The sequence below is a fragment of the Schistocerca serialis genome, chromosome 1, assembly GCF_023864345.2.
Source record: "Schistocerca serialis cubense isolate TAMUIC-IGC-003099 chromosome 1, iqSchSeri2.2, whole genome shotgun sequence".
Lineage (NCBI taxonomy): Eukaryota > Metazoa > Arthropoda > Insecta > Orthoptera > Acrididae > Schistocerca > Schistocerca serialis.
Genome location: NC_064638.1, coordinates 1,127,892,602 through 1,127,918,185, shown reverse-complemented (window position 1 = coordinate 1,127,918,185; position 25,584 = coordinate 1,127,892,602). Strand labels below are relative to the sequence as shown.

The following is a 25,584-nucleotide window of genomic DNA, read 5'->3' as shown; positions in this document are numbered from 1 at the left end:
TCAGTTTGAAAGGTAGGAGACGAGGTACTGGCGGAATTGAAGCTGTGAGGACGGGTCGTGAGTCCTGCTTGGGTAGCTCGGAGGTAGAGCACTTGCCCGCGAAAAGCAAAGGTCCCGAGTTCGAGTCTGGGACACAGTTTTAATCTGCCAGGAAGTTTAAAATCTCCCGTTTGGCGGTTCTCACACAAACAGCAAAGAGGGTACCAGATAGCTGACATTCCTGTAAGATGTACTGTTGCTCCTGAAAGATCTGTCACGTCACTCCGTCAGCAAATGTGGCTCCGGCATGATGTCACACTTATGCCGTTTACACATGTCGTCAGCTAACATCTCTGCCAGACATGAAGTGAGACATGGATTCCTCGAGGTGGACCAACTCCTTGGCTACCGCAGGCGCCAACATTAACTCCTCTCGACGTTTTCCTTGTGGGGCCTATAGAGATAGAAGAAGATCGCCTTGCACGAGTTTTGGCAGCACCAGAATTTATTCAGCACACACCAGGTTTGTGGACGTTGTGAGTGGTCACATGCGTCGCAGACACACACCTTGTGCAAAGAACAGCAGGCTCGCCACATGCAGCAGTCCCTGTAGAGCGCACAAGTCAGAGATCGTTGTCTCCGTTGTGGGCGTACCGTGAAGCGATAGGTTTGAAAGTGATCCGGTCTCCAAATTTATTTTACACTCAAACGGTACGTTTCCTTATATGGGTTCCTTATTAAAAGTTTTCCTACAAAGTCCCTTCTACAACCCATGAATATAATAGTAATTGTGAAACATACTGTACAAATGTTGATGGCTTACTTCCTATAACATTCCATATTTTAGCTCCACACCTACTCGGTACGACCACAATGTTGATCACCACTGTGCGTCCTTCCAGTAAGGGAAGAATGGGAGGCTGGAAGAAATGTGTGTGTGGGGGGGGGGGGGGGGACATAAGGTCGTAAAGCAGCAGTTAACTCGCAGTCCGTGCCTCGTTATAAAACAAATCTGTCACTGCTTGCGCCTAGTGTCGAAATATCGCCGGCACATGCGGCTTCGAGCGACACTGTGTGTTTACGACGTACACGCTATCTGCGGGGGCGTAGCCCGCCATCTGGAGCCTGCTGCTCTCGACCCTGCCTGCCTGGTAGTTGTGTCAGCTGCGCGGTGGCGGACGTCGGCCAACACGGAGCGTCTCTTGGGCTGTATGGGAGCCAAGGTCAGTCTGAGCATTCGCCGTGCGCTGCTCCGTACAGTGTTCTTGATGTTGTCTGCAGCCGCCAGGTGCTGGGGGTGCCACGAGCAGCGGAGAGCCGTTTTCAGCCTTTTTTTCTGTTAGTTTTTCGTTCTGCAATAGCTTCTTAGTGTGACTCTTCAGTTTCTGCCTTGATGTTGAGCAATTCTCCGTTGTACGGTCAGATATATGGCCAACGGGTGATATTCTATAACCGACCATTCCGCCGCCTTCAGGCATGTTGATGGACTCATTACGATTGAATGCAACCCTCGCATCAGTTTTTATTTTGGCTACTCTATATCAAACAGCTCAAAAGTCTTGCACGCCTACGTATCTGCGAACATTTGTGTGCTTAGAGCAGGGAGCAGAGAATGGTAGAATGAACCTAATGAAACTGATGGTATCGACAATATTGTACTCTAGGCATTAATTCTAGTCTGTGTCAATCATCTTAAAGACTTTAACACAAACAGTTTTTCAATCGCATTTATCCAACATATGTAAATGTGATGCAGTCAGAAAGTAGTAAGCAAAAAAGCATCGTAGTTTTATGTAAAAATGTAAGTTCCACACTCAGACTGTTCGAAGAAGCATGTTGACTCGGCACTACTTGGTTACCTCGATATGACTGAAAACAGTATCCGGGTTTGAAAATGCTCGTCATAGACCGAAGTTAATTACCTGGTGTAAAATATTTTGGTACATAATTGGAATAGATAGACACAAAAAAGAACCTCTCTGGTTCAATCTGATGTGTTGCTGCGACATGCCACAGCTCGTGATAAATTAGCTTCACGCTGAAATAAAAGCAAGGCAACAACATTTTAAAAGCACTGGCGGAAGTAAAATTGTGAGGACGGGTCCTGAGTCGTGCTTGGGTAGCTCAGTTGGTAGAGCACTTTCCCGCGAAAGGCAAAGGTCTGGAGATAGAATCTCGGTCCGGCACACAGTTTAAATCTGCCAGGACGTTTCAAAATCAGCGCACACTCGGCTGCAGAGTGAAATTTTCATTCTGGAAACACTTTTAAAGTAATCATCGTTGCCTGTAACTGTTAAAATTCTTTATTTGTAATTTCCACGGTTACAGTCTAGCCATTTCAAGTGGACACAGCGAAAATTTCGTGCTGCAGCAGATGCGAAATTTTAAAAGCCTGAAGTTTTCGCTACGTTCCACTGCAAGAATAGGTAAATTTCAACCATCCATTTCATTAATAAAAATTTTTAACTGTCAGAAGAGATGATGATGTCATTTACAAAGATTTACTTGACCTTACACCCCACTCAAGAAAGACTGAAGCATTAACAAAAATATGCAAATGTTCGCACATGTTTGAAATCAAAATCTGCTGCCCAGAGTAACATTCATTACGATAGGGTATACATGCTATCCTGTGGGGGCGATCGGTATGGCTGAAGGTGAACACACTTCGTACGTCGCGATCGCAGTTTAGACTGATTATTCCGAAATTACCGGTTTCAACAATCTTATGCTGTCATTATCTCATCTTATCTTATCGGCCTTGTTATAAAATTGCCATATTACATTACATGTCTTTCTTGCTTTGACTTCATGTAATGTAACGTGGCAGACGGCGGCAGCTTAAGACTGTTGAAACCGATCGTCTTGGAAAACTGAAAGTGTCTACACTGCCATCGCGTTGTACGAAGTGTGTTCGTTTCTCTTTATTACAATGTTTCTTCTCGCTGTATCTCGTAACACGCTTACATCTTAATTGGTGTGCTATTCACAACGTCACTGTTCCATTCTTCGACGGTGGTCTCCCGTAGGTCGTCCAAAGTGTGAAGAGAGTTCTTGTGACGACGTCCTGCAAGCTTCATCTGCTCCCAGGCACACTCAGTCGGGTTTATGTTAGAGAGTACTGCATTGCCTTCCAATGCAGTTGACTCCCGCCTTCTTGAGTAAGATGTTCATGTGGTGCGCAGAGTGAGCTCGTGTGTTATATTCTTGAGAGACGAAACCATCACTGAAAATACATTGGAGGATCTTGTCCCGATACTACCACCTCCCTGCTAAACTCGTGGTCCTGTATGGTTGACACATGTTTTATTATGTCGTCACTTCCACAATTTTCTACGACGATTGTAAGGTGTCAGGCAAATCCAACACCTTCCATGAAAACCCTGACACTATAAGCAAATCCAGTAGTATGTCACATAGCTCCGAATAAATCGTGACATTAAATTAACCAAAGTAATACGAGTAACAAGTGAGCAAATGGAATACCACAGACTAACACAAGAATGCCTAAACGCATGTCATACCTTCCCACCACGAGACAGACGCAGTTCCGAGGGGAGAAACGAGAACAGAAGCCGAGAGCAGAACCGTGTTAAGTTAGAAGGCCCTACGATAAGGGACAGACACCCACGAAGCCAGCTAACCACTAGGACCACCCCCCAGCCCATGTTAAAAGCTAGAGCCCTCCAGAAGAACAGTATAGATCTTACGATAACGCTAAAAGGACCACACCAGCTGCAAGTTTTAGCGTGAGACTTTTTCGCTTCTCTGTTACGTTGCAAACTTTAAAAACATTGCCCCACCACGAAAAGTATAACGTTTCTCATTGGATAGACAGAATTTTTGTAGGCGGAGCTTAAGGTTAACATTGAGACCCTGATTGGTCAGATGAAAACACAGCCAGATAGCTTTTTTTAAAACCAACTTCGGTAAATTGTAGTAAGGAGAAGTCAGGAGAGAGTTGCTTCTGAGACGGCGAGGTGAGCGGAGCTGTGCTGGCCGCCGCCCCCTGACGGACACTGACAAGGTAATGAACGCACGTGATGCCACATAACAGCGCATAAAGCTTCACTCAGAACTGCAGAAGCCTCATCTGTTACACCCCCTTTTTGTGTAATACTAGTGTCGATCGTCAATTAAAGCTCATGGTATTCACATTTGCTACGTAAGTTAAAATCTGAAACGCGATGATTTTTCTGTTGTATAATTATTGAGAAGCCACATCAGCCACTGTAATTTACAAGTTAGATAAGTAATTAAAGATAATTGAGGGTCACTGTAGACCATTTTGATAGTTTTCTCTTTTGTGAAACTTAATTTAAACCTAGATTATATATGTGATATGGCATAGGTCATCCTTCAACCCATTGTAGAACTTGGAAACCCATTCAGGGAATATTCGTTCACATTTTTGTTGAACGCAGTTGGTTTTTATCATCCTGTATTAAAACATTTCCTTTTATTAATAGTGCAATTTATAAACAATGTTTTGTGAGTAGAATAAAATTTCCAATGGTAAACTTAACTGCTTTTTCGACGTTATTTTACCAGCTAACTAAAAATAGGAAAGCCTTGAACCCCTTCCACTAAATTTAATTAGTATTAAGATTCTTTTACAGGGAGTGCAGTGGAGCTGACGCTGAAATCATTAAGTATTTGGTTATATCATCGCTAGTCTCACTGAACTCTTCTGAACTCTACATGTCATGTGTGGTCTGGCGTCTCCTTACCAGCAACAGGTCCCAGGTTCAAACTAGTCAATTCCCTAAAAAACACGCTCAGAGCGTCGTTGCGCGAAAGTGGTAGGGAGACACGATATAGAACAAACGGACACCACGCAGAATGTTAGACGATCATAAGAAGTCGTAGAAATTCTGCACTCGTTCGTAAAGAAAAGCCGACGCCATTGATCAAGACTCGATTCCAGGTGTTCTCCTGCGAAACCTTTTCGGGCTCGACGATGATGGTTTGTACTGCCGTTCTTGATAGACTCCTCGCCACACTGTACGCTTGGAGATGGTTCCGTTCTTTCTAAGTCGACGCAGCATTCCCAGCCTCCGAAAACGCAGCCTGTTGTTCTGTTGCATTCTCCTTCGTGTACCTGTTGGTGTGGTCTTCAGTCCGAAATCTTATGATGCAGCTCTCCATGTTAGTCTATCCTGCGCAAATCTCTTGATATCTGAAGAACTGTTGCAGCCTCATCCATTTGAACATGCTTACTGTATTCATGCATACACACACAAACGCTCGCTCTCTCCCTTCCAACATCAAGTTTACAATTCATTGCTGCCTGAGAACGCATTCTATCATTCGATCCCTTCTTTTAGCCAAGTTAACTTCGTTTATCAGCAGTTCGGTTTGGTACCTTATCATTGGTTATGCGATGTACTCGTCTTATCTTCAGCATTGTTCTACAACGCTATAGTTTAAAAGTTCCTAGTCTCTTCTCATCTGAGCCGCTGGTCATCACCTTTTTCACTTTCACACAAGGCTACAGTCCAGGCAAATACCTTCAGAAAAGACTGCCTAACACATAAATTTATATTCGATGTTCACAAATCCCCCTTTTCCAAAAAATACTTTCCTTGCTGTATCCAGTCTGCATTCCACGTCCTCTCTATTTCAACCATCATTATATATTTTGCTTCCCATATAGCAAAACACGTCTCATACATTCAGTGTCTCAATTTCCTCAGCATCACCTGATTTTATTCGACTTCATTCCATGGCCCTTGTTGTATGAGGGCTGTTCGGAAAGTAAGGAACGATAGGACGCGAAATGGAAACCACAGTGAAAATCAAAAGTGTTTTATTTGCAACGGTTAGCTACACCTTCTAGCTACTTCTCTACACAGTCGCTGCTCAGACTTAGACATCTGTCTTAGCGCTTTACCAACTTTTCAAGTCCCTCGCTATAGAAGACAGCCGCCAGTGCTTTTCGACAATTTTCTACTCTGGACTGCAGCTGGTTGCCTGTGTCAAAATATTGTCTTCACAGCCAGCGGTTCATTTTTGAGCAGAGATGAACCTCAGGGGTAGCCAATTACGGGCTGTATTGGGGTTATCAAACACTTCCTATCGAAAACGCTGCAGTAGCGTCTTCATTGCCCCTGCAGAGTGCGGCCAAGAATTGTCGTTTAGAACGAACCGCATGACAGTTATGTTATGTGCATTGCATAGCTTCAGGCGAAATCTTTCACCAGGCCCTCATACTTGGCGGGAGACGCTAATTTCTAGCCATCTTTACGTTCATACTGTGAGCTCAGAACTGAAAACAGTGACATGATAAGATCGATGGGCATACTAGTCACAGTGCCCAACGCGTCTGTGCAAAGCTGCATCAGATTTTCGCTGGATTTTCCATTTCGTGACCGATCGTTCCTTACTTTCCGAATAACCCTCGTAATTTCGCTACGTCCATCTTATAACCTCTTTTCAAGATATTATCCACTCCATTCAACTCCTAATCAGACACTAGCTGTTCCATTCAGTCGCTCTTACAAATCCTTTTACAAATTCTTTGCTGTCTCCGATAGTATTACAACATCATTCATGTCCTTCGAATCTTGAAACTGTAGTCTCATTTCTGCGAAGTTGTAAATAACTTTATTCTCCACTTACTTTATCCTTGCTTCTCTCAAAATTTGTCGTCAAATTTTCTCTCTCCTGCTGAGCTGTTGCTTCGCGACCCATTGCCAATATCTATGACAAAGAGTTGGTACCTGTGGGTTTTGTCCTTGCCGATATATATAGGGGATTCACTGGCCCGAGAGGGACGTACGAAGTTTGGGGATTGGCGGTAGCGTTGCAACAGGAGGTGGTCAGGAGGTCCGAGCGGCCGAAACCACGAGCTGCGCAAGGAGGGCATGAGCAGAGCGAAGTTACCGGAGTACTTCACCGGGATCAGCTAGACTACAAGCAGCAAGCCGACATCCCATCGGTCGGTTGGGAACATTAGTGTCGGCCGACCGCTCGTGTCGTGGCTGCCCTCTTCTACCTGGCTTTCATCGACAACACTCAGTAACCGCCATGCTGATAAAGGGGAGTAACATTCTGTAATCCTCGTGGTGATTCGCTTCTTTGTCTCCCTGGCCTTATTATTTTCTGATTTGTTTCCTGCCCTCAGAGTTTTACTCGTTCGGCTCTTTGGTCGTAAATATAGGCCGTTGTATTGTACTAATAAGACACTAGCTGCCGTTTGAAAATTTGTCCCTCTGTTATATTTCCTTTCCTTTCTGGTTTGTACCCGATCATTAACGCTCTACCGAATCAGCTCCTGGTCGTAAATACAGACGCAACAGTTGTACTACTGCATAGGCTGCCGTTAAACAAAAGAGGGAACTTCTGGTCAGATTTATCTGTTAACCGGTTCAATTATTTGATTGCAGTTGCATTTCTCAGTCATTAGCTATAATCCGAACAACCTGTTGTATTAAGCTGTTCGTTTTAGTGTTTGAAAGACCGGGTCATTATTGGTGTATTTTAGCTGGATCTTGTGATTCCGCCGACTGAGTTCTCTTGTAATAAGTGTTCACAAGTAATGTTTTAAGACGTTCATTCAGAGCGATCTTAATAACTGACAATCAGTTTAACTTTGAAAATATTAACAGCTAACTGTCACCAGGTATTTAGTCAAAATAAAACTGTCAGAAGAGATTGGTTGGGATCCAGTCGCACCTTGGTTGTCGATTGAAATTATGAGGTTGATTGCTTTCAAGTAAGCCTTACCATTGTCATATTGTTTGCTAATCTGTTTAACCTTTAAGCACAGGTGCTTATCTTAACCGCGAACCTTTCGACATACAGCTTTCAAATTAAAAGTTAAGTCATCTCTTTTGAGTAATTGAATCATTCTTGTCATCAATGGTGTTTATTAGTTTTCATGTGTTGGAGAAGGGCATTTAATGAGACAGACTGTGTCCAGCGTGGTACTAAACACCGCTGTTTCACCCGATAACGGGTGGGCTGCAGGTCCGGCTATCTTGTAATCATTGTCATATTGTTTGCTGTGTTGCGATACTGCACTTCAGATTTCTTTTGCAAAGATTAAAAGCTTAATGAACTTAAGGTTTAAGGTCTAAAGAATTTTGCGAATTGGTTAATTTTGTTAAAGAAAATTTTATGGTTAAATTCTTCGATTGTCTGTAAAACACAGTTTACATATTGTTAAAGAAACGGGTTTTGTGAAAAGAAAGTTATATAGTTGTGTCCTCCCTTCCACGTTTTCGTTAACTGCAGTAAGTACCACGTATGATGGCCACCAGCACGGTTCCTGTAGTGTAGATATCTGAACCTCTGGTTGGAGACACCGCATATGGAGTGTACCAACCCCTGGACAGTTAATGGACATAAAGTAAGTGAAAGTGGAAAAGTTTAAGAATGTTGAGAGGAATTCTTGGTCGTCAGTATGGTGAAAGTTGTAAATCCTGCCCTCCAAGCCATAGTTTTCTGGGAGCAGAGAGGGATGTTAATCAGCCGTGGAGTCGGTGCCAGGACGCTTGGCCGAGAGGTCACATGGAGAGAGAGAGAGAGAGACAGGCTGGTCGCAGTACGGCAATTTGCACTGAATGGATAGAGTAAGTGTCACCGTTTCAGAAACAGCGTTGTTTTTACTCTGAGCAGCTCGCAATTTGCGAGGTAAATTTTGCAATTTGTGTTGCTTTTTCAATGTCTTTACATGTTACGGTCTTAGATCCAATTTTAACTTGCGGTTTTCGAGCTGCACGAAGTTTGGAAAGCCAATTGCGATTCCATAGCACTCTTCTGTTCAATTATCTGCCACTTATTAACACAGAAATGTATCCCTAGTGATCTTCGCTCAAACCATCATTTAATGTAATTTTTGACACATGAACGTGCATTCAATTACGGATAGTGATTATGTTGGATTTTTGCTAAGAAAATTTGTCTCTTAGCAGAGCATTAAATAAGAAACTATTCATAGATTCATTTCGGAGAAAATATTCCCAGTTTAGGGAAAATAAATCGAGTATTTAAAAGAATTTATTTGTTTCACTGCTTATCTTAATTCCTACAACAATCAGGTCAAGCGACACACGATTAAGAAATATGACCGATTTATTCTGCATAACTGAATTGTGCTCTTACTGTGGCGACTTCCTGTAGCAAATTTTTGTTAAAATTTAAGCTGGTAATAGCGAGTACTCTGTTGAAGAACTACGAGAGGAGTTGAAAAATGTCTAGTGATACGGGAAGATTTCAGTTAGATTACTTCATGATCAGACAGAGATTCTGAAATCAGATACTGGACTGTAAGACGTACCCAGGAGCAGATATAGACTTGGATCACAATGTAGTAGTGATGAAGATTAGGCTGAAGTTTAAGAGGTTAGTCAGCAAGAATCAATATGCAAAGAAGTGGGATGCAGAAGTACTAAGGAATGACGAGATAAGCGTGATACAACAGCTAGGAATAGCTCAGTAGGTAGTACAGTTGAAGAGGTATGGACATCTCTAAAAAGTGCAGTCACAGAAGTTGGAAACAAAGCCATAAGTACAAAGAAGGCAACTCCCAATAAATCATGGGTAACAGAAGAAATACTTCAGCTGATCGATGAAAGAAAGAAGTACAAAAACATTCAGGGAAATTCAGAAACGCAGAAATACAAGTCGCTGAGGAATGAAATAAACAGGAAGTGCAGGGAAACTAAGACGAAATAGCTGCATGAAAAATGTAAAGAAATCGAAAAAGAAATGACCGTCAGAAGGACTCACACAGTATATAGGAAAGTCATAACAATCTATGGTGAAATTAAAAGCAAGGGTAGTAACATTAAGAGTGCACGGGAATTCCATTGTCAAATGCATAGGAGAGAGCAGAACCCTGAAGGCCTCTATGAGTGGGAGGACATGTTTCATGACGTTATAGGAGAAGAAACAAGAGTCGATTTAGAAGAGACATGGCAACCAGTATTAGAATCAGACTTTAAGAGAGCTTTGGAGGACTTAAGATCAAATAAGTCAGAGTGGATAGATAACATTCCATCATAATTTCTAAAATCATTGGGGGAAGTGGCAACAATATTATCCACGTTGGTGTGTAGAATGTATGAACCTGACGACGCACCATCTGACATAAGAGAAAATATCATCCACACAATTCCGAGGACTGCCAGAGCTGGCAAGGACGAGAATCCTCGCACAGTCAGCTTAACAGCTCATGCATCCAGGTTGCTGACAAGAATATTTCACAGAAGAATGGAAAAGAAAATTGAGGATTATTAGATCACTTTGGCTATAGGAAAGTAAAGGCACCAGAGAGGCAATTCTGAGGTTACGGTTGATAATGGGAGTAAGACTAAAGAAAAATCAAAACACGTTCATAGGATTTGTTGACCTGGATTGGTGCAAGATGACCGAAATTCTGAAAAAAAAATTGGGGTAAGCTACAGGGAGAGACGGGTAATATAGAATATGTAAAAGAGCCAAGAGCGAATAATAAGAGTGGACGACCAAGAACGAAGTGCTCGGATTGAAAAGGCTGTAAGACAGGGGTGCAGCGTTTCACCCCTACTGTTCAATCTGTGTATCGAAGAAGTTATTATGGAAATAAAAGAAAAGTTCAGGAGTGGGGCTGAAATTCTAGGTGAAAGAATATCAATGATACGATTCACTGATGACATTGCTATCCTGAGTTACAATGAAGAAGACTTACATGATCTGATGACTGGAATGAAAAATCTAATGAGTACAGAATATGGATTGAGATTAAATCGAAGAAAGACGATAGAAATGAGAAGTAGCAGACGTGAGAGATGCGAGAAACTTAACATCAGGATTGATGGTCACGAACTAGATGAAGTTAAGGAATTCTACTATCTACGCAGCAAAATAACGAAATGACGAACGGAGCAGGGAGGACATTAACAGCAGACTGGCTAAAAGGTCATACCTGGCAAAGAGAAGTCTACTGATATGAAACATAGGCCTTAATTTGAGGAAGAAATTTCTGAGAAAATACGTTTGGATTTCAGCATTTTATTGTAGTGAAACGTGGACTGTGGGAATACCTAACAGAAGAGAATCGAATCATTTGAGTTGTCGCCCTGCAGACGAACACTGAAAATTAGGTGGATTGATAAGTTAAGGAATGAGGAGATTCTGCACAGAATCAAAGAAGAAAGAAATATGTGGAAACACTGACAAGGAGAAGGGACAGGATGATAGGACATCTGTTAAGGCATCAGGGAATGACTTCCACGGTACTAGAGGGAGCTTTAGAGGGCAAAAACTGTAGAGGAAGGCAGAAATTGGAATACATCCAGCAAACAAGTGAGGACGTAGGTTGAAAGTGCCACTCAGAAGTGCCAGTCAGAAGACTGATGACTCAAAAAAAAATTACGTTCAGACCTACTTTCAAACTTGTTCTGTTAAATTCTTCGATTCGTTTTATGTGCACTGTACAGGGATAGCAGCCACACGAAGTTTAGGGGGGGGGGGGGGGGGAGGGTTCAAGGAGGAGACCAGACAGCGAGGTCATCGGTCTCATCGGATTAGGGAAGGACAGGGATGGAAGTCGGCCGTGCCCTTGCAAAGGAACCATCCCGGCATTTGCCTCGAGCGATTTAGGGAAATCACGGAAAACCTAAATCGGGACGGCCAGACGCGGGATTGAACCGTCGTCCTCCCGAATGCGAGTCCAGTGTGCCACACGAAGGTAATTCAGTTATGTGCCATTAAGGTTTTTCCTCCGTTTCCCTTGCTTAAGCATCATCAAACCTCCTGTACGGAGAGTACATATGGTGGCATGAAATCTGCTAAACGTGACAAAATATTTGATCACGCGAAAATCCACAACTCAGGAACGCATTAATAGAATAAAAATCTGCTTCAGTTGTCAGTAATTTTCGGTCCTGTCATAAGTAGTTACTGGCACCTGAAGCAGAGTTTTATTTTATTAGTCTCCTTCCCTGACTTTAAATTCTTAATTTCACGATGTTCTGACGAAGTCTAATGGAAACTTGTATCGTCCAACGTACAGAGGGGTTTTCTCCTATTACTGACTTCTGTGGTTGCAGAGGGACTACGTAAAGGGAGTTTGAAAGAGGAACCCATATCCGTAAATGCACCGTTTGGGTCACTTTCAAACTTCTCTCTTCACGGTACGCACTTAAACTGAGCAGAGGTCGACGACGTCAGTCCTTGTTCTACCATCATTCAGAACGTTCGTCCGAATGCAATAACAGCTACGAGAGACTGGTGCGTTTACCACTTGGAGGGTTGGCTGTGGTGCTCCACGGACGCACCGCACTGTAGACTTTGAAGAAGACGTCTTTCGTCACGTAGAGTAGCACCCGACGATAGGTACTCGAAATATGGGCTATGCCATGGGCTGCTGTAGAGCACACGTGTCAGAGCTGTGTGCGTTCCATGAAGCGGGAGATATGAAAGTGATCCGATCTTAAGAGTTATTTTACATGGAAAATATGTTCAAATATATGTGAATTCCTAAGGGACCAAACTGCTGAGGTCATCGGCCCTAGACTTACATATTACTTAAACTAATGACTGGAATACTCTCATTCAAATTCTAAAGATGTCAGGGGTAAAATACAGGGAGCGAAAGGCTATTTACAATTTGTACAGAAACTAGATGACAGTTATAAGAGTCGAGGGACATGAAAGGGAAGCAGCGGTTGGGAAGGGAGTGAGACAGGGTTGTAGCCTCTCCCCGATGTTATTCAGTCTGTATATTGAGCAAGCAGTAAAGAAAACAAAAGAAAAATCGGAGTAGGTATTAAAATCCATGGAGAAAAAATAAAAACTTTGAGGTTCGCCGATGACATTGTAATTCTGTCAGAGACAGCAAAGGACTTGGAACAGCAGTTGAATGGAATGGACAGTGTCTTGAAAGGGGGATATAACATAAACATCAACAAAAGCAAAACGAGGATAATGGAATGTAGTCGAATTAACTAGGGTGATGCTGAGGGAATCAGATTAGGAAATGAGACACTTATAGTAGTAAAGGAGTTTTGCTATTTGGGGAGCAAAATAACTGATGATGGTCGAAGTAAAGAGGATATAAAATGTAGCCTGGCAATGGCAAGGAAAGCGTTTCTGAAGAAGAGAAATTTGTTAACATCGAGTATAGATTTAAGTGTCAGGAAGTCGTTTCGGAAAGTATTTGTATGGAGTGTAGCCATGTATGGAAGTGAAACATGGACGATAAATAGTTTGGACAAGAAGAGAATAGAAGCTTTCGAAATGTGGTGCTACAGAAGAATGCTGAAGATTAGATGGGTAGATCACATAACTAATGAGGAGGTATTGAATAGAATTGGGGAGGAGTTTGTGGCACAACTTGACAAGAAGAAGGGACCGGTTGGTAGGACATCTTCTGAGTCATCAAGGGATCACAAATTTAGCCTTGGAGGACAGTGTGGAAGGTAAAAATCATAGAGGAAGACCAAGAGATCAATACACTAAGCAGATTCAGAAGGACGTAGGTTGCAGTAAGTACTGGGAGATGAAGAAACTTGCACAGGATAGAGCAGCATGGAGAGCTGCATCAAACCAGTCTCAGGACTGAAGACCACAACAACAACAACAATAACAACTTATGCTAAGAACAACACACACACACACACACACACACACACACACACACACACACACACACACACACATGCCCGAGGGAGGACTCGAACCTCCGGCGGGAGGGGCCGCGCAGTCCGTGACATGGCGTCCTAAACCGCGCGGCCACTCCGCGCGGCTTTACATGGAAACGGTGAAATTCCGGACACGTTTTCTTTATAAAACCTTACCTACAAAAGCCCCTCTACCACCCCCAGACTTCTGTAATAGGAATTTTGAAATACTCTGTATATCCTTCAGTATGACAGAATAGGCAGAATCTTTTCCGTCTCTCTCAAGACCTGTTAGTATAGATTTTGTTGGATGCATGTCAAAATCTTACAGTCCATAAATATTACACAAAACTGTAAGGAATAGTTATTGCTCAGTTTTATAATGGAGTCCATCAGCTAATCTTATTCGGCGCTTCTTCGTGTGGATGGTTTTTACCTCCTCCCGCGCTACCTTGCTCGCATGCTGTAAGAAATGCCTGAGGAGGAATGCGTCTTGCACGCGCTACGATTCGAACCGGATGCGTTCGGCACGCGACACGCTGCGCACGACTGCGCCCCAACTGCATCGTTACTGCCGGCATGTAGTCTGTGTATCACGACGCAAAGAACTCCTCTGTCCCCCTCTCCCGGTTCACGGCCGGACACTCGTACTTCAGCTGAAGCAGACGCTTTGCTTCCACCCTGCGTTGATGGCGAATAGCGTTGCAGTCGCATCGGCGAAGCGAAAGTCAAGACAGGCATAAGAAGTGTCGGTGGCTGCCCGCTAGCTGTTCTGGGAAGGCAGAACCGGCAGCGTGGTGGCTCGCGACACGCATGGTCGCACGTCGCCAGAAGTGGGCGGCAGGGACGGCGACACGCGCAGTGCGTGAGGCCGCGGCGTGCGTGCGCTGCTTGCGCGAGAGGCCGTTGGCAGGTGCCGGGCGAGGGTGGCGGGTGGGGGGTGCTCTGCTACACCTGCTGATGCCGCCTCTCTGGGCTCAGTCAGGCTACTGTGTAGAACCTTCCAGCAGCTGCAGCGCTAGTAAGGCCTACCCAAGTTTACCTTCCAGCACATACGCTACTGGCCATTAAAATTGCTACACCACGAAGATGACGTGCTACAGACGCGAAATTTAACCGACAGGAACAGGATGCTGTGATATGCAAATGATTAGCTTTTCAGAGCATTCAATCAAGATTGGCGCCGGTGGCGACACCTACAACGTGCTGAAATGACGAAAGTTTCCAACCGATTTCTCATACACAAACAGCAGTTGACCGGCGTTGCCTGGTGGAACGTTGTTGTGATGCCTCGTGTAAGGAGGAGAAATGCGTACCATCACGTTTCCGACTTTGATAAAGGTCGAATTGTAGCTTATCGCGATTGCGGTTTATCATATCGCGACATTGCTGCGTTGGTCGAGATCCAGTGACTGTTAGCAGAATATTGAATTGGTGGGTTCAGGAGGCTAATACGGAACTCCGTGCTGGATCCCATCGGCCTCGTATCACTAGCAGTCGAGATGACAGGCATCTTATCCACATGACTAACGGATCGTGCAGCCACGTGTCGATCCCTGAGTCAACAGATGGGGACGTTTGAAAGGCAACAACCATATGCACGAACAGTTCGACGACGTTTGCAGCAGCATGGACTAACAGCTCGGTTACCCTTGACGCTGCATCACAGACAGGAGCGCCTGCGATGGTGTACTCAACGAAGAACCTGGTTCCACCAATGGCATAACGTCATTTTTTCGGATGAACCCAGGTTCTGTTTACAGCGTCATGATGGTCGCATCCGTGTTTGGCGACACTGCGGTGAACGCACATTGGAATCGTGTATTCGTCATCGCCATAGTGGCGTATCACCCGGAGTGATAGTATGGGGTGCTATTGGTTACACGTCTCGATCACCTCTTTTTCGCATTGACGGCACTTTGAACAGTGGACGTTACGTTTCAGATGTGTTACGACCCGTGGCTCCACCCACCATTCTATCCCTGGGAAACCCTACATTTCAGCAGGATAGTGCACGACCGCATGTTTCAGGTCCTGTACGGGCCTTTCTCGATACAGAAAATGTTCGATTCCTGCCCTGGCCAGCCCATTCTCTAGATCTCTCACCAATTGAAAACGTCTGGTCAATGATGGCCGAGCAACTGGCTCGTCACAATACGCCAGTCACTACTCTTGATGAACTGTGGTATCGTGCTGAAGCTGCATTGGCAACTGTACCTTTAAACCTCATTCAATCTCTGTTTGACTCAATGCGCAGGCATATCAAGGCCGTTATTACGGCCAGAGGTGGTTGTTCTGTGTACTGATTTCTCAGGATCTATGCACCCAACTTGAGTGAAAACGTAATCACATGTCAGTTCTAGTATAATACATTTGTCCAATAAATACCCGTTTATTATCTGCATTTCTTCTTGGTGTACCAATTTTAATGGCCAGTAGTGTAATTCGAGCCCCCACCAGTTGTTGTGCCCTTCACTCCAAAGACTTGTTCGCTGCAGGTCTCCAGGCTAGCCTCTTTCGTCCAACTAATATGAAACAGCAGAGCAGGAGTACGAAACAATGTCCCTTCGGACAAACTTGCACTTCCAATTGTATAGGCACCGCAGCGACTACAGCCGTCAATATATACAGTTAATGTACCCACAATTGCAAATAAGGACAATCATCGTCTGTATATTGGAATGATGAGAATGAAAATTTATTCCGGATCGGGACTCAAACCCAGATTTCCTCCGTGCACGAATCACGGCCAGGCCCAAGCTTCCATATTTCGACGTCCATGTGTCATAAACTGCACTCTTACGTTGCGTATATTCCCGTCCAGGAAGGACATATTTATGGAGAGTCGTGGGCCTCGTACTGGCGAATAAATACGAAACAGCAATACCTGTGTTATGCATGCAAGACCCAAGGAACGTTGCATCGTACTACTTAATAAAATAGACAATCCTATTTTGTATTTTTTCGCCAATACCAGGCCCCCTACTTCCAATACAAATGTACTTCCTGGATGGGTACATGCGTAACTCGCAAGTGCAGGTTGTGTGATACACGGACGATGACATGTGGACGTTTAGGTCTGTGCCGTGATTCGTGCACGGATAGCCGAAGCGATTAAGGCGACCGCTCGCATAAAGCGAGAAATGTGGGTTCGAGTCCTGATCTGGCACAAATTTTCATTGTCGTTATCCCAATATAAAGTCAATGGTGGTTCATATTCGTAAGTACGAATACATTTCCTCCATATCTTGTCCAAGTAAATCATCTCCGAATAATTTCTGCAACCTACATCCATTTGAACCAATTTCCCGTGTTTGTCTCTTGGTCTCTCTCTACAACTCTTAACCCCCTCCCCCAACCACACACTCTTAACTTCAGTACTAAACTGATGATTCCTTGGTGACTCAGGATGTGTCCTATTAATCGATCGCTTCTTTTAGTCTAGTTGTGCCGTAAATTTCTTTTCTCTCCTATTCGATTCAGTGCCACCTCATCAGTTGATATTCAGTATCCTTCTGTAGGACCACATTTCAAAAGTTTATAATCTCGTCTCTCCGAGCTCTTATTCGTAGGCTTCACTTCCGTACAAGGCTACTTATACCTTCAGAAAAGACTTCCTAAGTGTCAGTGTTAACAAATTCATCTTTTTCAGAGGTGCTCTTTATCGTATGCTTCACTTCCGTACAAGGCCACTTATACCTTCAGTAAAGATTTCCTAAAATTAATTTTTTTTCAATGTTAACTGATTCGTCTTTTTCAGAAGTGCTGTCCTTGTTACAGCCAGTTCATTCTACTTTGGCCCTCATCAGTTGTTTGCTGGCCACATAGCAAAAGTCATCTACTACTTTTAGTGCCTCATTTCCTAATCTGATCCCTCAGCACCGCCTGATGTAATTCGACTAAAATCCATTACCCTTGTTTTTACTTTTATTGATGCTCATAATATAACCCGTTCTTATGACGCTCTCCATTCCATTCAGCTCCTCTTCCAAGTCCTTTGCTATCCCCCACAGATTACAATGCCATCGCCAAAATTTTTTACTGCCTGCAGAATATACAGACTGGATAACGTTGGGGATAAGCTACAACTGCCTGTCACCCCCTTCTTAAACACTGCTTTCCTTACATTTTCTTGGACTCATATAACAGGACATTTGTTTCTGTAAAACTTCCCTGTATTTTATCCCAGCTACGTTCATCAGTAGTTTCTCAAATCCGTAACTCCCGCACATTTGTTTGTCATCATCATTTTGTCCAGGTCCACGGACTCGTATGATGTCTTGGGCGAAATTAAAGGTGCAATAAAAAACAAAAACTTTACGTAATGCTTCATAAACAAATAAGCTATCGGCCAAAAGTGGTTCTTCAACGTAGACACATTCACGCAAACACAAGTCGCACACACATGACCACTGTCTCTGACCGCTGAGGCCAGACACTGCAGTCAGAGACAGTGGTCATGTGTGTGCGACTAGTGTTTGCGTGAATGTGCTTGTGTGTGTGGTCTAATTCAGAAGAACGCCTTTTGGCCGAAAGGTTTCATGTTTGGCAGTCTTTTTGTTATGCCTGTCTGCGACACAACACCTCCACTATATGGCGAGTAGCATTCCGTCCTTTCCATAATCTTGTCATAATTGCATTCCGAATTTTCCATTGTTTGATTTTACGTAACATTTGCTTATTATTAAGAGACTCCAGCAGAAATAAAAATATTTTTGAAAGTACATTGAAACAAAGCCTTCAGTCAGTAATATTTGGGTGTATTATACTGCTCTATGCATTTCAGCATTAAAGAAAAACATAAAATCCAGGAATGATCTACTCTGCTTGCTTGGTTATTTTCACGAGTCTTCACAGCTGTTGTCAGTTTCATTCGTTTTCATTTTGCGCGATTCCCAAGTGTAACAGGAACTAACTATGCTGAAATGTCATCTCGCTCAAAAGCAAGAAAATTAATGTAACTACCTAGGTACACCTAGTCCTGAAATAAATAGCATAGCATAGTATGATTTATGACTAGAGGTGTTGCTTCAATATACGTTCGTATTTTTCCCTACAGTCACATCTGCAACTTTAAAATTTGGATACATTTGGATAAAATTAAAATGAAAGGATCTCTGTAGCACATATCAATATGGCTATCAGCAGTGCAGCCACCATAAACGAAACCACCACTTGTTGCTCCCGTTCTCCCAATAATAATAACTGACAACGCCTCCGTAATAGCTCGCCTTTATCTAAGACAGTTACGTTCAGTTTTGATAAAAGACCCAAGTGACACAACCCGTCACTTGAGGCACGAACCTGAGGGGGCAATCAGAGGTGCCCAGGTGAAAAATTTGCGTGCAGGTTGCGTCATAATTAGTAGGCGTGGTTAGAGGCGCCATGGCAAGGATTCGGCGGCCCCTCCTGCCTGGGGTTCGAGTCCTGCCTCAGACATGATGTGTGTGTGTGTGTGTGTGTGTGTGTGTGTGTGTGTGTGTGTGTGTGTGTTGTTCTTAGCATAAAATAGTTTAAGTAATGTGTAAGTCTAGAGACCGATGATCTCACCAGTCTGGTATCTTAGGCATTCACATACATTTGAACATAATTAGCAGCGAAATCTGATATTGATGTAAGTATTCGATTATATGACGGTGTACAGCAACTAGTGGGATTAGTGTTTACCGTTACATTGACATCGAGGTCATTAAAGAAGGAGCACAAGCTCGGATTAGGGAAGGATGAGGAGGAAGTCGGTCGCGCCCTTTCAAAGGAACCATCCCGGCATTTGGCTGAAGCGATTTAGGGAAATCACGGAAAACCTAACCCTGGATAGCAGGACGCGAGTTGAATCGTCGTCCTTCCGAATACAAGTCTGGTGTTCCAACCTCTGCGCCATCTCGCTCGGTCACAAATTTGTGATAGTTTACTTTATCCAATACTGGCTGCATTGCCCGATGTTGCGCAAGATGTTAAATATCTGCCGCAAAAAGTGACTGGCCCTGTGCTTTGTTGATACTCATAGTGAATTCAAGTCGCATGGAAAACTGCTAAAATAACTAAACTCCTTCCGAACAGGCCTTGGAAGCCTCAACGGACTGACCGGCCGCCGTGTCATCCTCAGACTACAGGCGCCACTGGATGCGGATATGGTGGGGCATGTGGTGAGCACACCGCTCTCCCGTTGTATGTCAGTTTACGAGACCGGAGCCGTTACTTCTCAATGAGGTAGCTCCTCAGTTTGCTTCACAAGGGCTGAGTGCACCCCGCTTGCCAACAGCGCTCGGCAGACCGGATGGTCAGCCATCCAAGTGCAAGCGCAGGCCGACAGCGCTTAACTTCGTTGATCTGACGGGAACCTGTGTTATCACTGCGGCAAGGCCGTTGGCATGATAAATTGCAGTCGCTTTACATCTTAGGCTATATTTGAATTACTGTCAACCGAATGCGACTAATGAATAAGTCTTCACCTGCGGCATTCATAAAAATCAGGTTCTAGGATGTTGGGTCTGACTTTTGCAAATACACACCAGTTTCAAACCAAAAGTTTAGTGATAACAATTACATCATAGATTATGCTTTGATTGCTTTTTAAATTACAAACTAATACATCTGCAATGCATAATGTACGTAAAATCTAACTCTGAAATACTTACTCGTTTCGCACTGTTCGAACAGTTTGTCACAGTTCGGAAAATCTCGTGTTCTGTGACATCTTTTGATCGGCCTCCTACCTAATGAATATTGTTGGTACTATATCCAAGGCCTGCCTTAGCTTTTGTATGGCACTGTGCATTTTAACAGTAAAAATGTCTGTAAAACAGGGACTAAAAATCTTCTAGGGGCATGTATCATAAATGACAACGGCAACTAATCATTAAATAAGAGTTTGCAATCATGTTTTTGTCAAATTCGCGAGCTCTCGATCGTCCCGCTGTCTAGTGGCGTCTGATGGTACTATCTCCAAGACGGGTATTTCCGCTGCAATTTATTCTCGCGATATAATATATAGTTAGTTTACTACGATACCTTACGTTAGTTAGACATTTAATTTTTCATTAGTTTTCTTTACTGTTTGCAGAAATTTGAAGTAAATTAACCAAGAACTTTGAAATAGACCGTCGAGTACTTTTCGAGCTGGCTGCTGCACCCCATCAACAGTTTATTTCATGTAACATCCAAGGTCTCCAACCATCCTCTTAGTTGACAAAATTGCATTAATCAGAGAAGTTCCAGTAAACATGAGTCCGCAAACGAACTGTTTGCGAGATGATTGCGAATGTGGTTACGACTCGGCAGTAACTTCAGTTATCAGATATTGTCTTACAAGGAGGCCACACGGCAATCAGATTTTTGTGTTTCTTATATTTATGGCACGTGGGCTTTAGAACTCAAATATCACTGTCCCAAAACAGTTCGATGAAACTCTCAAAAATTCTCGAGAAAATCGAATTTGAAGTTTTCCGAGTGTTTTTTTTTTTCTTCATACCGTGAAGGAAGGTCGAATCCCTTCGACGGGCAATGTGGCTCTTCGGCAGACTGCTTGTTTGCCATGTAGGAATCCTGCGTTCGATTCCTGGTAGATGCAAATTTGTAAAGAAAGGGGCATATTCTATGAGCAATCAAATGGCTCTGAGCACTATGGGACTTAACATCTGAGGTCATCAGTCCCCTAGAACTTAGAACTACTTAAACCTAACTAACCTAAAGACATCACACACACCCATGCCCGAGGCAGGATTCGAACCTGCGACTGTAGCAGTCACGCGGTTCCGGACTGAAGCGGCTAGAACCGCACGGCCACCGCGGCCGGCTATCAGCAATCCTGTCATGTATAAAACAAATAAAGACTTCTAAAAATCAGTAGCTCTAGAGACTGGGAATCCATGAATCGCTGGTTCGAGTCTCTTTCTGTAATTTTATAGTCGTTTTTTCAATTAATTTCTAATACAAACGTCATTTAAATATAAAATTCATCAAAACAATGCTAATTAACATATGCCATTGTTATTTTCAGGAGAAATGCACGTCTCCTTACAGATTGCACACCAAACACCAGTTTGTATCGCAAATATGAATTTTTAGTTACCAAAATTAAAAAAAAAGCTTTATCTGGCCATTCGTTGGTGTTGTGCAGTATGATTGAACGTAAAAGAAATGAGAGAGAAAGCACAGGTTTCTTATATGTATGGGAATTGGATATACATCCTGATCTACTTCCCCCCTTTCCTCCCCCCCCCCCCCCCCCCGTCTCTGGCAATCTCCTCCTCTCCCTCTCTCTGTCCGTCTCTTCCTCCTTCCCTCTTTCTCTGTACACCACCCTGTCTCTGTTCATCTTCTCTTCCGCTCTCTCTCCCTGTCACTTCCTCCCCCACCTCTCTGCTCCTATATCTGTCCATCGCCTTCTCCTCTCTCCTCTCTTTCTATGGCAATCAGCTCCTTCCCCCTTTCCATGTCCATCTTCTCCTCCCCCTCTCTCTCCAATTCCTCCTGCTCCTTCTCTCTGTCCATCTCGTCCTTTCCGCTTTTTATGTGGATTTCTCCGCACTGTTCTGTCTATCTCCTACCCCCCCCCCCCCCCTCCTCTCTCACTGACCTGGCGCCTTGTTAATTCTTACTGCAAATTCAGATTCTGTAGCAGTATTCTAATCATAAGTCGATAAGCCATACATCCTAAATACAACTTTTCTGTTTGCTAATGGCGTTTCAGTAATATACCGGGTGATCAAAAGTCAGAATAAATCACTGAATAATGTAGGTAGTGAGATACAAATTGACACACATGCTCGGAATGACATGAGGTTTTATTAGAACCAAAAATATACAAAAGTTCAAAAATGTCCGACGGATAACGCTTTATCTGATCAGAATAGCAATAATTAGCATAACAAGATAAGACAAAGCAAAGATGATGTTCCTTACAGGAAATGCTCAATATGTCCACCATCATTCCTCAACAATAGCTGTTGTCTAGGAATAATGTTGTGAACAGCACTGTAAAGCATGTCCGGAGCTATGGTGAGGCATTGGCGTCGGATGTTGTCTTTCAGCATCCCTAGAGATGTCGGTCGATCACTATACAGTTGCGACTTCAGGTAACCCCAAAGCCAATAATCGCACGGACTGAGGTCTGGGAACCTGGGAGGCCAAGCATGACGAAAGTGGCGGCTGAGCACACGAACATCACCAAACGACGCGCGCAAAAGATCTTTCACGCGTCTAGCAATGTGGGGTGCAGCGCCATCCTGCATAAACATAGTACGTTCCAGCAGGTGTTTATTAGCCAGGCTGGGGATGATGCGATTCTGTAACATATCGGCGTACCTCTCACCCGTCACGGTAGCAGTTACTGACGTTTTGCTGTCCAGCGCCATCTGTCGGACATTTTGTGAACTTTTTTTTGTTCTAATAAAACCCCATGTCATTCCAAGCATGTGTGTCAATTTTTACCTCTCTATCTACATTATTCCGTGGTTTATTAAGTTTTCAAATTTATACTGACTTTTCGAACACCCTGTATATGAGGTAACACTGTAATTATTAAGACGTTTGTAGTCCAGTTTCCAGAGGAAAGGAGAGGGGGAAGCTTTCCCTTCCTCTCCTCATTCCCTCCCCCACCTGCTCCGGACGCCCGTGGTAGCAGAGAGAAACCGCTCAGTGCAGATAGGCCGATGTGGGGGCGGAGAAGCCCTTAGAGTTGCATCAGCTAATCGAGCACGCGAGGGCGCGACGACGCAGTGTGTGCGTGTGTGTAGTGGGGGACAGGGGGGGGGCGGAGGATTAAAAGGCGAGCCTCAGCCTAGGGGGAGAGCGCCTGATCCACGTGGCTGGAACGGTCACCAACGACCTACTGCCCGATTCTGACAAACAATTCCACGTCTACCCTCCAAGGACTGACGAGTGGTACCCTTACGGTTCAGCCCCTTCCTTGTTCTACTCGTGAATGGTACGTGCGAAAGACTGTCTGTGAGACTCCATAAGAGCTCAAATTTCTGTGAATCCCACTAGAGACGACAAATGTGTCCTGAGAGAGTCAGCAATTGTACTGGTATTAAACACAATTCTCATTCATTTTTTCATTCTCAGTTGCACATTTTAAATTACATGACACGTTTCGATCATTCTTCATCATTCAGATTCAAGTCGCCGCGTAGCAATCCGTCATTTCTGTTCAGAACCTCATATCACAGTACGCAACAGACAAGACGGTTTGCTGAAGCAACTACAATACTGGCCATTAAAATTGCTACACCAAGAAGAAAAGCAGATCATAATCGGGTATTCATTGGACAAATATATTATGCTAGAACTGACGTGTGATTACATTTTCACGCAATTTGGGTGCATAGACCCTGAGAAATCAGTGCCCAGAACAACCACTTCTGGCCGTAATAAAGTCCTTGATACGCCTGGGCATTGAGTCAAACAGAGCTTGGATGGCGTGTACAGGTACAGCTGCCCATGCAGCTTCAACACGATACCACAGTTCATAGAACAATAATGACCGGCGTATTGTGACGAGCCAGTTGCTCGGCCACCATTGACCAGACTTTTCATCAATTGGTGAGAGATCTGGAGAATGTGCTGGCCAGGGCAGCAGTCGAACATTTTCTGTATCCAGAAAGGCCCGTTCAGGAACTGCAACATGCGGTCGTGCATTATCCTGCTGAAATGTAGGGTTTCACAGGGATCGAATGAAGGGTAGAGCCACGGGTCGTAACACATCTGAAATGTATCGTCCACTGTTCAAAGTGCCGTCAATGCGAACAAGAGGTGACCGAGATGTGTAACCAATGGCACCCCATACCATCACGCCGGGTGATACGCCAGTATGACGATGACAAGTACGCGCTTCCAATGTGCGTTCACCGCGATGTCGCCAAACACGGATGCGACCATCATGATGCTATAAACAGAACCTGGATTCATCCGAAAAAATAACGTTTTGCCATTCGTGCACCCACGTTCGTCGTTGAGTTCAAAAATGGTTCAAATGGCTCTGAGCACTATGGGACTTAACTACTGAGGTCATCAGTCCCCTAGAACTTAGAACTACTTAAACCTAACCAACCTAAGGACATCACACACATCCATGCCCGAGGCAGGACTCGAACCTGAGACCGTAGCGGTCGCGTGGTTCCAAACTGACGCGCTTAGAACCGCACGGCCGCACCGGCCGGCCGTCGTTGAGTACACCATCGCAGGCGCTCCTGTCTGTGATGCAGCGTCAAGGGTAACCGCAGCCATGGTCTCCGAGCTGACAGTCCATGCTGCTGCAAACGTCATCGAACTGTTCGTGTAGATGGTTGTTGCCTTGCAAACGTCCCCATCTCTTGAATCTGGGATCGATACGTGGCTGCTCGATCTGTTACAGCCATGCGGATAAGATGCCTGTCATCTCGACTGCTAGTGATTCGAGGCCATTGGGATCTAGCACGGCGTTCCATATTACCCTCCTGAACCCACCGATTCCATGTTCTGCTAACAGTCATTGGATCTCGACCAACGCGAGCAGCAATGTCGCGATATGATAAACCGCAATCGCGATAGGCTACAATCCGATCTTTATCAAAGGCGAAAACGTGATGGTACGCATTTTTCGTCCTTACACGAGGCATCACAACAACGTTTCACCAGGCAGCGCCGGTCTACTGCTGTTTGTGTATGAGAAATCGGTTGGAAACTTTCCTCATGTCAGAACGTTGTAGGTGTCGCCACCGGCGCCAACCTTGTGTGAATGCCCTGAATAGCTAATGATTTGCATATCACAGCATCTTCTTCCTGTCGATTAAATTTCGCGTCTGTATCACGTCACCTTCGTGGTGTAGCAATTTTAATGGCCAGTAGTGTATTTAGATCTGAAGATTATCCAGAGTGATCGAAAGCGTCAAGTAATTAAAAACGTCCACCTGAGACTGAAAAAAATTAGAACTGTTTCTTTGATTCCCTCGTCATGGTCATTTCGTGAGATATATTTGGAGGAAGTAATAACAGACTTCAATTTTCTTAGAAT

General features: G+C 44.1%; 1 protein-coding gene across 9 annotated transcripts in view; it reads left to right on the top strand.

Annotated features, from left to right (window-relative positions):
- Positions 1 to 25,584, top strand: part of LOC126416983 (sorbin and SH3 domain-containing protein 1) — a 1,139,715-nt gene that overhangs the window by 216,850 nt on the left and 897,281 nt on the right. The window contains exon 1 of one of the 9 annotated variants that reach the window (XM_050084901.1): positions 1,176 to 1,202. The exons of the other annotated variants lie outside the window; for them this stretch is intronic. Within the exon in view, the coding sequence (XP_049940858.1) occupies positions 1,191 to 1,202 (12 nt within the window). The 5' untranslated portion in view covers positions 1,176 to 1,190. Of the gene's footprint in view, positions 1 to 1,175; positions 1,203 to 25,584 lie in introns of those variants that run through there. 9 annotated transcript variants of the gene reach the window in all.